The sequence below is a fragment of the Somniosus microcephalus genome, chromosome 9, assembly GCF_052327205.1.
Source record: "Somniosus microcephalus isolate GS21.2 chromosome 9, FLI_Smic_1.0, whole genome shotgun sequence".
NCBI classification, from domain to species: Eukaryota; Metazoa; Chordata; class Chondrichthyes; order Squaliformes; family Somniosidae; genus Somniosus; species Somniosus microcephalus.
Window position 1 is genome coordinate 93,006,714 of NC_140995.1, and position 16,297 is coordinate 93,023,010.

The following is a 16,297-nucleotide window of genomic DNA, read 5'->3' on the forward strand; positions in this document are numbered from 1 at the left end:
TTGGGATTTCCCCCCCCCCACACACACCTGAAACCCCGCCTGACGGCTCCACGAAACCTAGCCCATACAATTTGTTCAGGGGGTAGAAGCACTTTGGCAGTTTGTATTTTGCATTGGTTAGTACAATGTGACACTTTATGGGCAAACACAAGATGGATACTTTGGTCTATTAATTAGACCAATGGGGTGGCAGAGTTGCCCCAGAGTCAGCACCACAAGTGTCCCTTCTGAAGGGAACCACCAATACAATCCAACATGTGGTCCAATTAAACTGAAAGATGCTTAATAAAACAAAGCCCCACTTCAACAAAAAAATGAATCTTATACGCCTAAAGTGTTTATTAGACACTATTCCCCATGGTGCTTACCAGTCAAGAAAGACTTGGTGCCTAAGCTTGCACTAGGGTTAGGCAATTGTTAATACCACATGGTTCCATGGATTAATTTGAAAAGTTCCTGAATTGGTAAGGAATTAGAGAAAAACCTCACCAGCCAAACATGCAATCATAAGCACTCACCGACTACCCAACAATTGGCACAAGTCAGAATCATGGCAACACAGCTTGGGACATACAAACATGAGCTGTTTACAGCATCAGATACTTCTAGGTAGTGCCATAAAAACTGTTCAATTTAGTTTTTTGAGTTAACAAAAAAAAAAGACAGACACCATTTGAATTAGAGTACTTTAATTTAAGATTGTGATCTGTTCATTTGGCATTGGTGACCAACAAGTCCAAGTACATTAAAAGCAACAATTATTGCTGAGCCTCCAATCAGTAGCCATGGCCAGGAGTAGGACTGCATGTGATTATCTGGAAAAAGCAAGACAAAAATAAGATTTCAGAATCACTGCTTAGGACTAACTCAAGAATGGTTAATCACCTTTCATGATCTGGTTTTCCACTGTAGGGAATTCTGCTAAGATCACCACTGCTCCTGATGATACAGATCCCTGCAGATGGTGCTTGGCATCAGCACTTCGACCTGCAATGACACAGCTTGTCAGTAGTATGCAACAGGCAACACCCACATGTTTTATTCTAATCTTAATACCTTACCCATTCGCTGTTTTCCTGGTACACATTGACCAGGACAGAGCAGCCCATTTACTGGTTCCTGCCTGCACAAGACTACACTGCAATGAAAGTACACCTAAAAAATAGAAGTACAGCATTATAGTGGGACATTATGTAGAAAGCTTTGACCAACATGTTGCTCTGAAGCAATCTTCACCTGTTCCAAGGTATTCTGGTTTCCAGAGGTAAAAGCAAACATCTTGACTTCAAACCTTTTGAAGTGAGTAGGATATCTGACCCTCTCATTACTTGTCACTGGATGGAAGATGGTCATATGCAGATCAGCCTTGTTCGCACAGCTATTAACAAAACAAGTTGTTACTCAAGTCAATCATTAGCTTCCCATCTTAAAATCAGAAGAGAGGCAGAGACTTGCCTTTTGACAATGATAGGCCACTGTGGAAGGCTGCTAGTGCTGTCTGGTGATGCAGTTGCCCAGCAATCTTGCAAAAACAATTCAATTTGTGGATCTTCACTCTGCAACAGTTGCACTTCAAAGTAGAGGGGATCAGTCAGATACTTCACTACTGGATAGTCACCTTCTTTATAAAGGTTAGAATACAACACATCTGCAAGAATCCAAGCAAAATAGTGAGTTCCAGAATACTGTGGTTGGAAGTTCTCTTTCCATTGCATGTCAATAATTCAAAGTTAACTGATCTTGGCTATTCTGGTTCAATAAGCAAAAATGCAGATGTGGAGTACAACTATTTTAAAATGGAAGCTAGTATAAAGCCACTGCAGTTTAGGAGTTTTACCTTTGGCAAGTTGCATAACCAAGACTACAGGTCCATATCCAGGTACAACAGTTGGCTGAGGATTTACTTGGTGTTCAAATTGAAGATGCAGAGAGTCATTTACATGGTAATGACAAGATATTGCAAGCCTAGGAGCAAACAGACATTTACTATTTATATGCATGTATGGGAGGGGCGGGACCCTTCACTCAGATTCTTACCGATATATTGGGTCACTAGCTGGTTCTGATTCTTTGAAGTACACCACTTCATTCTCATAGATCATGTAATCCTTTTCAAACTATCACAAAAGAAACCAAATAGTCAATTACTAAATGCTTGCTGAGCCCTTACTGCAGACTCACTCAGAAGTCATCCATTGTCAGCTTACCCTTCTACTTGTTCCACACGAGTTGGCAGAAAATTCAAAGATGGCTTTGAATTCATCACTCGCTTTTGGTCCACAGGTTTTATCCCTCAGCATCATTTTGCCAGTATCTATTCCCAACAATGCTTCAAGTTTTAGAGCAGTAATGACCATTCTTCCATTTGGGAAACAAGCTGAGAAATAAAAAAAAGTCAGTATGCCAATGCAGTGCAAGACAGGCAGGAGTTAGAAGTGACAGCAAGAGCTTACTTATGAAGTTGGCTGTAGAAAGGCTGCAGGAAACAGAAAAGTTGGTCAGCACATCCAGGGTTTTATTATCCTTCAGTCGGAAGTCAAATCTGCTTCTAAGGCCTTGGTTGTTTATTGCCTGTAAAGAAGCCAATTAATCAGATCAAATTTTAAAAAACAAGCCAAAAGGGACTTGGACTTGGAAGAAGAAGCTTACCCCATGGACAACTTCAGCTGCATCATGTGGAACGACAAGTATTAAGTGGGTACCATTATCTCTTGAGATGTAACCACTCTGCTCAGCAGAGTGAGGGGTTAGTAGTACATTTCCAATGAAAGGAATCCAGTACTGATCCAAGGTTCCATGTGTTACTACCAGTGTCATGTTTTCTTCATCACAAAAGCCATTTGCCACAGGAAGTACTAGAGTGAACATTATAATATTACTTGAAGCCTTTAAAGCAAGCATTCCTTCCTTGGTCTGCACAAGGACAAAAACGTACCTATTTTATGTTTATGTATTAAATGAGCAACATGTGTGAATATCACATTTTCTGGTACCACAGTCAGGGCATAGATGATTTCAAGGGTATATTGTTCAACACCATCTCCTATATACTAAAAAGAAAGTGAAGAGTCAGCAACAGGTCAGTGTGGAAACATGCATCCTACCCCAATATTCCATTACCTTGCTGTCTACAACTGGTGACTGCATTGGAACTTCAAGAATGAAGATTCTATTTAGGGCGGTCTCATTTGTGGTAGTCCAGCTGTAAACATTAAACATCTGGTTTTGTTCATCCACAGGGAAGGATTGAGAGCCCAGAGTGAGCTTTTCTAGTTCAGCATCAGGAAGAAAGTTGCCTAGTGTGACATTGAATAGCCATTGCTCAGGAATGGTCTCTGGGAGAGAAAAAGTTGAACTTTGAATACATGTATGCATCAACATAAACAAACCATTTAATCTTTCACTGCATAGAAAGTTCAATTAGCCATGTAGAGAAAGTGCAAGTTAACTGAATTGGTCAGCTTTGAGTTCTACACCCTTGATCCAATGCTATAAAAGTGAGCACTGAACAGTTTGTTGGAGCCCAGTTAAAGACTTTTTCACCTTGGAGCCTGGATTTAACTCACTCAGAATGATGGACATGCTGTTGGAGAAAAAGCTCCCAACTGGAGCAGTTTTGGCAGCATGAACCCAGTTCTTTTGGGAATTCTTCCTTTCCCCAATAGGGCAGGACAATAGAGGGGAAAGATGGACTTAATGTCTACTTGCCTGTTCCTGTAAGACCACTGCTCAAGCACTCCCAGTGGGAATCAAGGTAATTGTTGATACTTGTAAATTGCTGAGGTCAATTAGAGGTCAGTAACTTGCTTGTAAATGTTAGCCTCTAGATCAGAAGAGTGGGTGAGGAGTACACATCTCCACTGAAAAGATTTATAAATAATTTTACAAGAGATCTGCTTAGAAACAGAGAAGTGTTTTGTTTCCTCTTATCTTCTAGATAACAAATGTAACCAACAGCTAAGGGTGGAGCCATTAAAGGTACCACCTCTCACTTTGAATCACTCCACCCTTCTTGCTTCCTCATCTGTTGAAATTCTTGGTTTTTCTTTCTCTAACTGGAACTTCCATGTCTCCTTGCTGAACCTGCCTCCAAAAAAGTTAGTATTGTGGCGACACGCCACCATTGGACATAATCCGCTCACGGTGGCACGGACAGTTTACGCAGGTGCACTGCCGGCAGCAGCCGCCCCCAGTCGTGGGCCCTTTCCTCCGGCAACTTGTTTCCCGCAGGGACAGGCTGCCGGGAGCACTTCCTGTCTGGGGAGTATTTAAGTGGTTGCGCGGGCTTTTTAAGCACTTGTTTTGCCATGATGTAAATTAAAGCAGTTGTGTTCCATCAACTCTGGTCTCGACTCCCACGTTTGCCGCGGTATCTCAACAGTATCTTGTATTGTTCCAAATGCATGTTTTCCTTCAGTAACTCTTAATTCTTCACAAAGCCTAAATCGATCCAAGACTTAAAACACTGCTCCCATATTCAGGAATGTATCTCCAACGACTTTTAGGTATTTCTGGACAAGATAAAAACTAAAACTTGTTGTCTGATAGTTGATCCTTTGCTCACCTCTAGCCTCCAACCTCTGACACAACCTTTCTTTCTCTATTCATCGATACTTCTAAGATCAGAGCTCCTCCGAACTTTTGTCTCATTCCTTATAAGCCCTAAATATATTGGCCCTGAAATTAGATCAGGGGCTTGCCGCGCGTGCAAGCCCCCGATCTGCACTCACCCTGCGCGCCGACATCTGAAGCCCGGGCCTGCTTGCATTTCCTTTCACAGGCCCAGTTCAGTTGTCGGTGCGCTGTGCTAACCTGATCCAGCGGCGTAGTTAGTGCGATGTGCCGGCTGGGATCAGGTGAGCACTGTGCAGCCAATCAGGGGAGGGGAAACTCATTCATGAGTTTGACAGTAAGAACTGTCAAACTCATGAAAAGTATGGGCTGCCAAAACACTACCTTAACTTTAAATAAAATTTAAAAAAACATCCCACTGATTATAATAACTATAAATAAGTTTTTAAAAATGTTTTAAACAATTAATCAATTTTTTGAAAAAAATAAATTTTTTAAAAATAGGGTCTAAAACTAAACTTACCATCCTGTAAATTCTTTAAAAATAACAAACCTGTGGGAAAAAAATTTCTACATTGCACTAAAAGCCCACTTACCTGAAAAACGAAATACTTACGTCTTGTTTTTCCACGCGTAAAGACCGGAGGCCTTTACACGCGTGCAACACTGAAAAAAAAAAGGAATTTTACTGCGCATGCGCTGCCTGTGCAGTCGCACGCGTTCTGCCTCTGAACCGCTTCATTCAGAGGGCAGGAAATGCCGGATTTCCCCGCATGCGCTGTGCATGCTGAAAACCGGCATTTCCTCCAGCCAGACGCATGAGTACCCCGACCGTACTCACGCGTTGGGACAGGAATTACTGGCCCAATGTTCTACATGCTCGTCTTCCTCCCTACATTGCCAATGTGCTGAGAACATTGCACAGGCTTCTGCTCTAACTCATTCCTTCCTAGAACTTCATGATTGTGAAAATATGAGTCTTTCCTTTCACTTTCCTTTCCTGTGGCCATTTAAATCTTAAATTTGGAGTTCCCAAATCACCATTTCCTGATTTACTTTGTTTTCTTTTTTACTCTTTCTAACCTTGGTAATGTCCTACATTATGGTCCTTGATCCTTTGTATGTTGACTTCTCAACAAGGAACAAAAAGGTTCCTAAAGGCTTCTTCCTACTATGTGTAATGATCAGTAACCTGTCATTCTGGAACGGTACGCTAGGTGGTGCTGTATGTATATAAGAGTGGGCTACCCACGATGCACCAGGCTACCCACAAGGCAGCAGTCAAGATGGATGCCTCTACAGATACTGTACCTAGTTCACATGTGCTCAATAAAGTGTCTAGCAAAAGCTAGCTGTTCTTAATAAAAATGACTAGTTATTAATGAACATAACATGGTACCAGGATTGGTAAGATCTGCTGAATATTGTGCAACGTGACATGGAGAATTTGAAGCCACCAGAGCGTTTGAAACTCACAGGGAATATCGACTACAATTGGCAGACTTTTAAACAACAATTCGAACTCTACATTGCTGCCATCGGGTACGGTACGAAGCCAGACGCAAGGAAAATAGGGTTTCAATTCACGGTTGCAGGCCCACAGGCGATAGAGGTATTTAATACATTTGTATTTAATCCAGAGGAGAACAGAGGAAAATTAGACGATGTGCTAAAGAAGTTTGATACACATTGTTCTCCCAAAAAGAATGAAACCTATGAGAGGTACATCTTCTGTTCTCGGACACAGCAGCAAAATGAGACTTTTGATAGCTTTATAACTGATCTGAAACTGAAAGCACAGACATGTAATTTATCTGAGCTGAAAGCATCCATGATTCGTGACCAGATTGTGTTTGGTATTCATGATAAAAAAGTCAGGGAACGTCTGTTGAGAGAAACCGATCCAACATTGGCAATTGCTGTGAAAATATGCCAAGCCAGCTAGCTAGCTCGAAAGCACGCGAAGACTTTCAGTGAAATCAATAATGATGCGATTGTAATGAGTGATAATGCTGCTGTCGGTGCTGTGTCCTACAAGGGGAAGAAACGTGGGCAGAACAGAAATGAAAAGCAATCGGAGGGTGAAATTTTTAATTGTAAATGCTGTGGTGACAAATACCAGTTAAGACAATGCCCAGCGTTTGGAAAAATGTGCAGAAATTGTAATGGAAAGAATCACTTTGCCAAACAATGCTTTTCAAAAGTAAAAACAAAGAAAGGGCAACGAGTTAATGTGATTGAGGACACTGATTTAAGTGAGACATTTTTTGTACGAATGGTGTCATGTGACAATGTCAAAAATGAAACAGAAAATGTGCAGCCCTCAGATATGGACAATGCTGAACATAAAATTAATGCAGTAAAAGAGGACAAATGGATGATCCCACTGCAGATAAATGGAGCATTAGTTACATTGAAACTGGACACTGGGGCAAAAGCAAACTTAATCAGTATGAGTGACATTAAAAACATGAAAGAAAAGCCCAAAATACAGAAAAAGTCAGTCCTACTGAAGGACTATAATGGACAGAAAATAGATAGCTTAGTTGTATGCAGACTTAAAGTGACAGTCAAAGACAAAGTGCATCATCTCATGTTTTCTGTTGTGGCTGAAGGACTTGATTCACTACTGGGTGACAAAGCTTGTGAGGACTTAGAACTGGTCAAGAGAGTATACCGTATAAACTGTGCCATAAGCAGACCAGATGACTCAATGGATTCTGTAGTAAATAATTTCCAGGATGTGTTCAAAGGATTTGGAGTTCTACCATTCACTTACAAGATCCAGCTAAAGGAGAATGCTCAGCCAGTGGTACATGCTCCACGAAGAGTTCCAGCACCCCTGCGTGACCGGCTCAAGAATGAACTGGACAGAATGACCACACTAGGAGTCATCAGGAAAGTCAAAGAGCCAACAGACTGGGTTAACTCCATGGTATGTGTAAAGAAAAAGAACAATGATCTAAGAATATGCATGGATCCAAAGGACTTAAATGCAAACATAAAACGTGAACACTACCAGATTCCCAAGCGAGAAGAAATCACCAGTGAAATGTCAGGTGCCAGATACTTTACAAAGCTCGATGCCTCACAAGGATTTTGGCAACTAAAACTGGATGAAGAGAGCACCAAATACTGTACCTTCAACACACCATTTGGCAGGTATTGTTTCCTCAGAATGCCTTTCGGGATAATATCTGCATCTGAAATCTTTCATAGAGCGATGGAACACATAATTGAAGGTCTGGAAGGAGTTCGGGTCTATGTTGATGACATCATCATCTGGGGCTCCACACTGAAAGAACACAATGAGAAACTGACTAAAGTGCTACAGAGCATACGCCGGAACGGACTGAATCTCAACAAAGCCAAGTGTCAGTTTGGCGTCCAGGAAGTCACTTTCCTAGGAGATAATCTATCTGGTAAAGGAATAGAGCCAGATATGGAAAAAGTAAACGCCATACTCAAAATGCCCGACCCACAAACAAAAAAGGAGTGCTACGCATCATGGGGATGATAAACTTCATTGGAAAGTTCATTCCTAACTTGTCAGCCAAGACAGCCTGTCTGCGAGACCTGCTACGTAAAACAAATGAGTTCGCATGGACAGAAAGACATGAACAAGAGTGGATAAACCTCAAAACAGTGCTGACAACCACACCTGTACTCACCTTCTTTGACCCAACAAAAAGTATCAAAGTGTCAACGGATGCATCAAAAGATGGCCTAGGTACGGTCTTGCTACAAGCAGAGGGTGAAGATTGGAAGCCTGTTGCCTATGCCTCCAGGTCTATAACTGATACTGAGTGTCGATACGCCCAGTTTGAAAAGGAATGTCTAGGCTTGGTAGTTGGACTAGAAAAGTTTCATGGCTCCATATATGGACTTCCCACCTTCACAGTTGAGACAGACCACAGCCCACTGGTTGCCATCATAAAAAAGAACCTGAATGAGATGTCTCCAAGGATTCAACGACTCATGATGAAGCTGCAAAGATATGACTTTGAACTGATCTGCACACCAGGCAAATACATAGTGTTAGCAGATGCACTATCCCGAGCACCCACAATGAGTCATGTGAGCTCTACTGAAGAAGACGTGGATGTTCATGTGAGTATGGTCACTGCTGCGCTGCCCGTGTCAGACACAAAATCAAAGCAAATAGCAGAAGAAACAGTAAAAGATACAGTATTACAAACAGTAATAGAGAACATTCATCATGGTTGGCCAAAAGGTTCCTGTCCAAAATATTTTCACATAAGGTCAGAATTGAGTGTCGCAAGTGGACTATTACTAAAACAGAACAGAATAGTCATTCCACAGGCTGTACGTCAAGACATGCTCAAAAGGATTCATGAGGGATGCCTCGGAATTGAAAAACGCAAAAGGAGAACAAGAGACGCTGTTTATTGGCCTGGCATAAATAAGGACATTGAGAACATGATAGGCAAATGTGAGACATGTCAGAAACACCAAAACAAACAAGCAAAGGAACCAATGATAGTAGCTGACATACCAACAGCACCATGGCAAAAGGTTGGTATGGAACTTTTTCATTTAAATGGTAAAGACTATCTAATAGTGATTGACTACTATTCTAACTATCCTGAGATGGCGCTGCTCTCAAGCACCACAGCAAGCAGTGTCATAATGCATGTGAAATCCATCTTCGCCAGACATGGAATTCCCAGGATTGCCGTTAGCGACAATGGTCCGTGCTTCAACTGTAAGGAGTGGCAACAGTTTGCAGCACATTATGACTTTCAACACATCACATCCAGTCCTTTGTATGCTCAGTCGAATGGTAAGGCAGAGAAAGGTGTTCAAGTTCTCAAGCAGCTACTGAAGAAAGCGACAGAAAGCAAGTCTGATCCTTATCTCGCCCTGCTGAGCTACCGAGCCTCACCTTTAGACTCTGGTTCTTCACCTGCTGAACTCCAAATGGGTCGCAAGTTGCGTTCCACGCTACCCTGCTGTGCAAAAGAAAAGCAGAGTAAGGAACTGAGACAGAGACTTCAACTGTTAAAGCTGAAACAGAAATCATACTATGACAAGTCATCCAAAACTCTGAAACCATTGACAAGGGATGATGTTGTCAGGATTGAGGATCCAGATGCATGGAACAGGAAAGCTACAGTTCTTGAGGAAGTAGGACCAAGGTCATACACTGTTAGAACTGAGGAAGGACAGATTCTCAGGAGGAACCGCCGTTCCCTCCTAAAAACACAAGAGACTATCGAAGAGCAAATCGATGACAATGCCGCAACTGAATCTTGTCACTCACCACCAGAACAATCTAACACAAATACACATACAGGCTCTCATGAAAACACATCGGACTTACCTGTGCTGAGAAGATCCACACGTGAAGTAAAAATGCCTGATAGACTTAATCTTTGAGTACAAAGAAAAGTACATTGAAAATGTATTGACTGTTGAAGATGTTTATGTTGTTATTGATTGATATTGATTGATACTGATTTTGTTTAACCTCAAAGAAAGGGGGATGTAATGATCAGTAACCTGTCATTCTGGAATGGTACACTAGGTGGTGCTGTATGTATATAAGAATGGGCTACCCATGATGCACTAGTCTACCCACAAGGCAGCAGTCAAGATGGAGGCCTCTACAGATACTGTACCTAGTCCACATGTGCTCAATAAAGTGTCTAGCAAAAGCTAGCTGTTCTTAATAAAAATGACTAGTTATTAATGAACATAACATAGATGATATAGAGCTGCAGACACAGATAAATGGTTTCAAGACCCAGTTAAGAAAACTCCTAACAGAGGAGAACACAGTGGTGGGCTCAGAGCTGCATGAGGACCAGGCTATGACGGTCCATTTAAAGGAGATAATAGCTGAGCTGGAGAGACATGCCAAAACAGTAAATGCACTTATATGGGAGGACAGGAATGCTTCGGATCAAGCTGCACAGAATGAGGTGTGCATTGTACTCTCTGGTGAAGAAGGCACGGCAGCGCCTATATTTCCTAAGGAGGCTGAAGGGATGTAACCTGTCACCCCTGATCCTCTCTAACTTTTACCGCTGCACAATAGAGAGCATCCTGACGAACTGTATCACAGTATGGTATGGCAGCTGTAGCTACTATGACCGGAAAGCCCTGCAGCGGGTAGTCAAAACTGCCCAACGCATTACCGGCACCCGGCTACCGACCATAGAGCACATATACCAGAAACGCTGTTTACGGAGGTCACGGACCATCATCAAAGACCCTACCCACCCCAGCCACAGTCTGTTCGCCCTCCTGCCATCTGGGAGACGCTACAGATGCATTCGCACCCGAATGACCAGATTTAGGAACAGCTTCTTTCCCAGGGCTGTCATCCTACTGAACTCCACAAATAAACTCGAAAGCCTGCACATCTGCCAATGCACTTTATTATGTTTATGTTAATGTATTACAAGCCAAATGAATGTTGTATGTGTAAATGTCTCCAAATGTACACTCTCGGGAGCCGCAAGCCTACGTTTCGTTGTACTGCACTTGTGCACTAACAATGACAATAAAGTTGATTATTATTATTATTATTATATGGGGCATGGTTGCTGGGCGAGGGCCGCAGAAACCTGGATGATTTAAAACAAGGTTTAGTCCCCTCCTGGATTAGCAACAAGCACCTCGCAACCCTCCACCCGTTTAGTAATTCGCTGAGCCCGTGTCAGCTCCGTCTAGCCTCTGAAGCCTACCCTGTCCCAGTGGATTGTGGACGTTCCAATCATACTATCTGGGGATAGTAGTGAGGATGACGGTCATGGGTGGGACAGCCCGACCCGCTCTGGTATACAGGGTGGAGAACATTGGGATCATTCAAGCGGGTGCACACGTTCATTTTGCAGAGGTCCCACCTTATGTCATAAAGTGGGAGCATGCTATGACAGGTACAGACCTCTCCGGGTGTCGGAGCCGGGGAGCACACATAATCCTGTGTCCCCAGCACTTGAATGCCTATTCGAGACCACAGTGCGGGTTTAAAGCTGCTGGTGCACGACCTGTGAACATGGAGGTAATGGCAATGGACCATGTTTCCCCTCAGGTAGCATTCATAGGGGGTGGGACATATTGTGTCACCACAAGTGCGCCCCACTACCGGCATGGACAGTACATCTGGTGTCCAGTGAGTGACAGCAGTTTTTGTTTTAAACCCGAGGCAGAAGTTCAAGTGGCCCAGGAACGGATTGTACCCATCCCTGAACCCTCGACTGTTCACCTCATTGTCAGGGAAAACATCACCAACCTGCAAAGTTACGTCACACATTTTGGCTATGAGATTCCCCCTATACCAGAACATCTTACCGCCCTATTAAAAGCAGTGGTCATCTGACAGAAACATTTCTATACATTGGAGCAGAAGGCAGTAGAGATAGGGGCCAAAATATTGGATATTGTGGTTCCACCCTGGTGGGACATTTTTGAAAATATAGAAGTCCCCTCTTGGATTAGGCTGGCTTCCCACATTTTAGTGGTTTGCCAGCTGGGAATAGTTTTCTATTTGGTGTGTGCAAAGTGCAAAGGAAGGGACCAATTGCTCCGCTCTCAGCATGAGGGAGCATGGGACAAAAACAAAAATAAAGGCTATGCCCAGGTATAAAACCAACCGTGAACATGATTAAAAATAAAGTTGAACAAGTGTGTGTGTCAATTTATTGTTCCTGTGTGTGTTTCCAAGTGGTGCAAGAGTGTTGGACCTCTCCGTGCGTGGATGTCAATGTAATAAAAGGTTTTACTTTGTGTATTTTGATAAACACTACACCCAAAAGGATGGGAGAGCGTTTCGTTTTGTGGGTGTATTAGTTTAGGTAATACAGGGGAAGGCTGGCTCCCGACGATCAGAAATTTTGCTCAGACCTGCATGATGCTGTAGTGTTATAAAGTGTCACAGGAGGGTGTGTAAGGTTCGAAAATTTCTGCACAACCCCAGAACAGAAGGAAAGTCATTTTAAAGTGATTTTTGAAACATCACAGAAGAAATATGGAAAAGGGGTAAAAGTGTGGTTGGGCCAGAACAGAAGGATTTCAAGGAGTTAATTTAAGGAAGAGATTTTTGGACTGTTTTAAAGAGTTATTGGGCAAAAGGGATTTAAAATTAAAATCCCAGGAAGTTTTGGCTGGTTTAAAAGACATATTCAGGCTTGCAAAAGGCTGAAACAACAGGGAGGCAGGGTGGGCCCCTGAAGTTTGGATATTGGACTGTCTGAGGAATGTCCAGGGACGCCCCAGTTTTACATGAGGACAATGAAGCCTGTTTTCCCGCCCAAAAGTCGCAGAGCCAGGTATCAGGTAAACAGGACATGTCCCCAGCCATACGAAAAAAGAACAACAGCCCTACAGTTACCATAAACAAACCACAGTCCAAAGTCAATTTAAAAGAGATTGACAAAAGTTTTGCATTTTAAATTGGTTTCAAGGCAATCCCGAAACCAGTTAAAAGCCGATTAAGTTTGGGTGAGCCATCCCCTAAACTCGTTAAGTTTTGGATGGGCCATCCCCGAAGCTCGTTAGAGTTTTAAAAGACATTAAGAATAATGAGCCCGCCAAATTGAACAAAGGAAACCGAGATTTGGCGGTCAGATATGCCAGGCCCCAAATGAGTATAATTGAGGCCTGCCTTTTCAGTTCAACAGTCAAGGACAAGAGCAGTGCAGTACAGTCAGTTCATTACCAGTTCGAGTTCAAGGTCGAGTGCAGTACAGCTCAAAAGAAAGATCATCATCGGAGACTCGAAGGAAGAAAGAAGAAACAGATATTGCGGCAACCAAAGGCCTACAGAAACCAACACCAGCCAATATTACCACCAACCAGGTAATATTGGGCCACCGTGACCAACAAGGAACTGACCGCTGAAAAGCTCACGAACCAAAGGCTTGTTTCCACTCTACAGGCTAGTCTAACTTATCCCTGGGTAAGATTTGGACACAAAAAGACTCTAACAACCCTAACCAAAGAAAATTGGGTACTTACCCGATAGATCCAACAGAGCGACTAACCGCATCAGCGGCCTCAACCCAACTGAAGACCCAACGCAGGTGCAGTCTTCTACCACGTCCGAGGTACGGCAGGCCCCAACCGCCACAACTAAAGAGATCCCCGAAATCGCGAACCTCTACAACTGTCAAGAAAGTCGTTTTTGGTGAGCATTTCCTGGTCATCAGGATTCCAGCCTAGCTAGCGTAGTGGGGTTGGGAGGGAGAGGGATTTTGTACATTGTAATTCTCCCTTGCTTATTCCATGTGTTCCCCACCCTTTTAAAGTGTAAGTTTTATCATATTGTATATTTTCCTGTCTCAAAATAAAGATCTGAATTCTTTTGACTAACCCAGGTGTCCGTTGCAAGTTTTATTACGACCCCTAAATAAGTCCAAAGTCTAGAACAAAAGGGAGTGGGAGCGATTTGAACCACTCAAAGGAGTCAGAGGTGAAGCTGACCACACACACAACACCACCCCCTACATGCTGCAGTCCGTGCGGTGAAGGTACTCGCACAGTGCTGTTAGGGAGGGAGTTCCAGGACTTTGACCCAGCGACGATGAAGGATCGGCGATATACTTCTAAGTCAGGATGGTGTGTGATTTGGAGGGGAACTTGGAGGTGGTGGTGTTCCCATGCGCCTGCTGCCCTTGTCTTTCTAGGTGGAAGAGGTCGCGGGTTTGGGAGGTACTGCCAAAGATGCCTTGGCAAGTTGTTGCAGTGCATCTTGTAGATGGTACACACTGCAGCCACCGTACGCCGGTGGTGGAGGGAGCAAATGTTTAAGGTGGTGGATTGGGTGCCAATCAAGAAGGCTGCTTTGTCCTGGATGGAGTCGAGCTTCTTGAGTGTTGTTGGAGCTGCACTCATCCAAGCAAGTGGAGAGTATTCCATCACACTCCTGACTTGTGCCTTGTAGATGCTGGAAAGGCTTTGGGGAGTCAGGAGGTGCGACACTTGCCGCAGAATACCTAGCCTCTGACCTGCTCTTGTTACTACAGTATGTGGCTGGTTCAGTTAAGTTTCTGGTCAATGGTGACCCCCAGGATGTTGATGGTGGGGATTCGGCGATGGTAATGCCATTGAATGTCAGGGGGCGGTGGTTAGACTCTCACTTGTTGGAGATAGTCATTGCCTGGCACTTCTGTGGCACTTCTGTTAGCTGCCACTTATCAGCCCAAGCCTGAATGTCGTCCAGGTCTTGTTGCCTGCGGGCATGGACTGCTTCATTATCTGAGTAGTTGTGAATGGCGCTGAACACTGTGCAGTCATCAGCGAACATCCCCATTTCTGACCTTATGTTGGAGGGAAGGTCATTGATGAAGCAGCTGAAGATGGTTAGGCCTAGAACACTGCCGTGAGGAACTCCTGCAGCGATGTCCTGGGGCTGTGATGATTGACCTTCAAGAACCACAACCATCCTCCTTTGTGCTAGGTATGACTCCAGCCAGTGGAGCATTTTCCCCCTGATTCCCATTGACTTTAGTTTTACTAGGGCCCCTTGATGCCATACTCAGGCAAATGCTGCCTTGATGTCAAGAGCAGTCACTCTCACCTCACCTCTGGAATTCAGCTCCTTTGTCCATGTTTGGACCAAGACTGTAATGAGGTCAGGAGCCAAGTGGTCTTGGTGGAACCCAAACTGGGCATCAATGAGCAGGTTACTGGTGAATAAGTGCCGCTTGATAGCACTGTTGATGACACCTTCCATCACTTTGCTGATGATTGAGAGTAGACTGATGGGACGCTAATTGGCCTGGTTGGATTTGTCCTGCTTTTTGTGGACAGGACATACATGGGCAGTTTTCCACATTGTCGGAAAGGTGCCAATGTTGTAGCAACGTTGATGCCAATGTTTGGCACATATTGCAGAGCTGCCTTGGAATGATATGTACTTATAAACATTTAGGCCATTGACTGAGTCTCTGATCTTATCTGAAAGTCAAGCAGAATGATACTGAATAACTGCCTCCCTGTTGAAGTGCAGCTGTGAAGGCAGATCTCTTCAGACACACCCCAATAGCTGTGCGTGGGTCTGTGACCAAGTTCCTTTGGTAGAATGGGTTAGGGTAGTCCTTCTCTGGTCTGGACAAACCTGCCTCTCAGATCTTCCTCCTCCAAAATAGACATTCTCATGGTCCAAACTCTTATCTTCTTCTTAGGCAGTCCCTCAGAACTGAGGATGACTTGCTTCCACACTAAAAATGAGTTCTCAGGTGACTGATCAGTCCAATGCAGGACCTACAGTCTCTGTCACAGGTGGGGCAGACGGTGTTTGAAGGGGCGGGTGGGTGGGGTGCTTGGGTTGACGTGCGCTCCTTCTGTTGTTTGCGCTTGGCTTCCAATTGCTCCTGGCGAAGAGACTCAAGGTGTTCGGCGCCTTCCCGAATGTTTCTCCTCCACTTTGTGTGGTCTTGGGCCAGGGATTCCCAGGTGTCGGTGGGGATGTTGCACTTTTTCAAGGAGGCTTTGAGGGTGTCCTTGAAGTGTTTCCTCTGCCCACCTGGGGCTCTCTTGCCACGTCAGAACTCCGAGTAGAGCATTTGTTTTGGGAGTCTCGTATCAGGCATGCGGACGATGTGGCCCATCCATCGGAGCTGATTGAGCGAGGTCAAAGCTTCGATGCTGAGGATGTTGGCCTGAGCGAGCACACTGACGCTGGTGTGCCTATCCTGCCAATGGATTTGCAGGATCTTGTGGAGGCAGCATTGGTGGTACCTCTCCAGTGCTTTGA

The 16,297-nt window shown here is 44.0% G+C and overlaps 1 protein-coding gene across 1 annotated transcript; it reads right to left on the reverse strand.

Moving 5' to 3' along the window:
• Nucleotides 1–693: 693 nt before the first annotated feature.
• On the reverse strand, nt 694–2,380 carry LOC147112534 (zona pellucida sperm-binding protein 2-like). The gene is made up of 8 exons (XM_085998192.1): nt 2,208–2,380; nt 2,038–2,117; nt 1,838–1,965; nt 1,456–1,648; nt 1,237–1,378; nt 1,062–1,155; nt 886–987; nt 694–815 (listed from the first exon to the last, which is right to left on the reverse strand). Exons 1-8 carry the CDS (start codon nt 2,355–2,357, stop codon nt 694–696), a joined length of 1,011 nt encoding a protein of 336 aa, XP_085854318.1. The 5' UTR covers nt 2,358–2,380.
• Nucleotides 2,381–16,297: the final 13,917 nt, after the last annotated feature.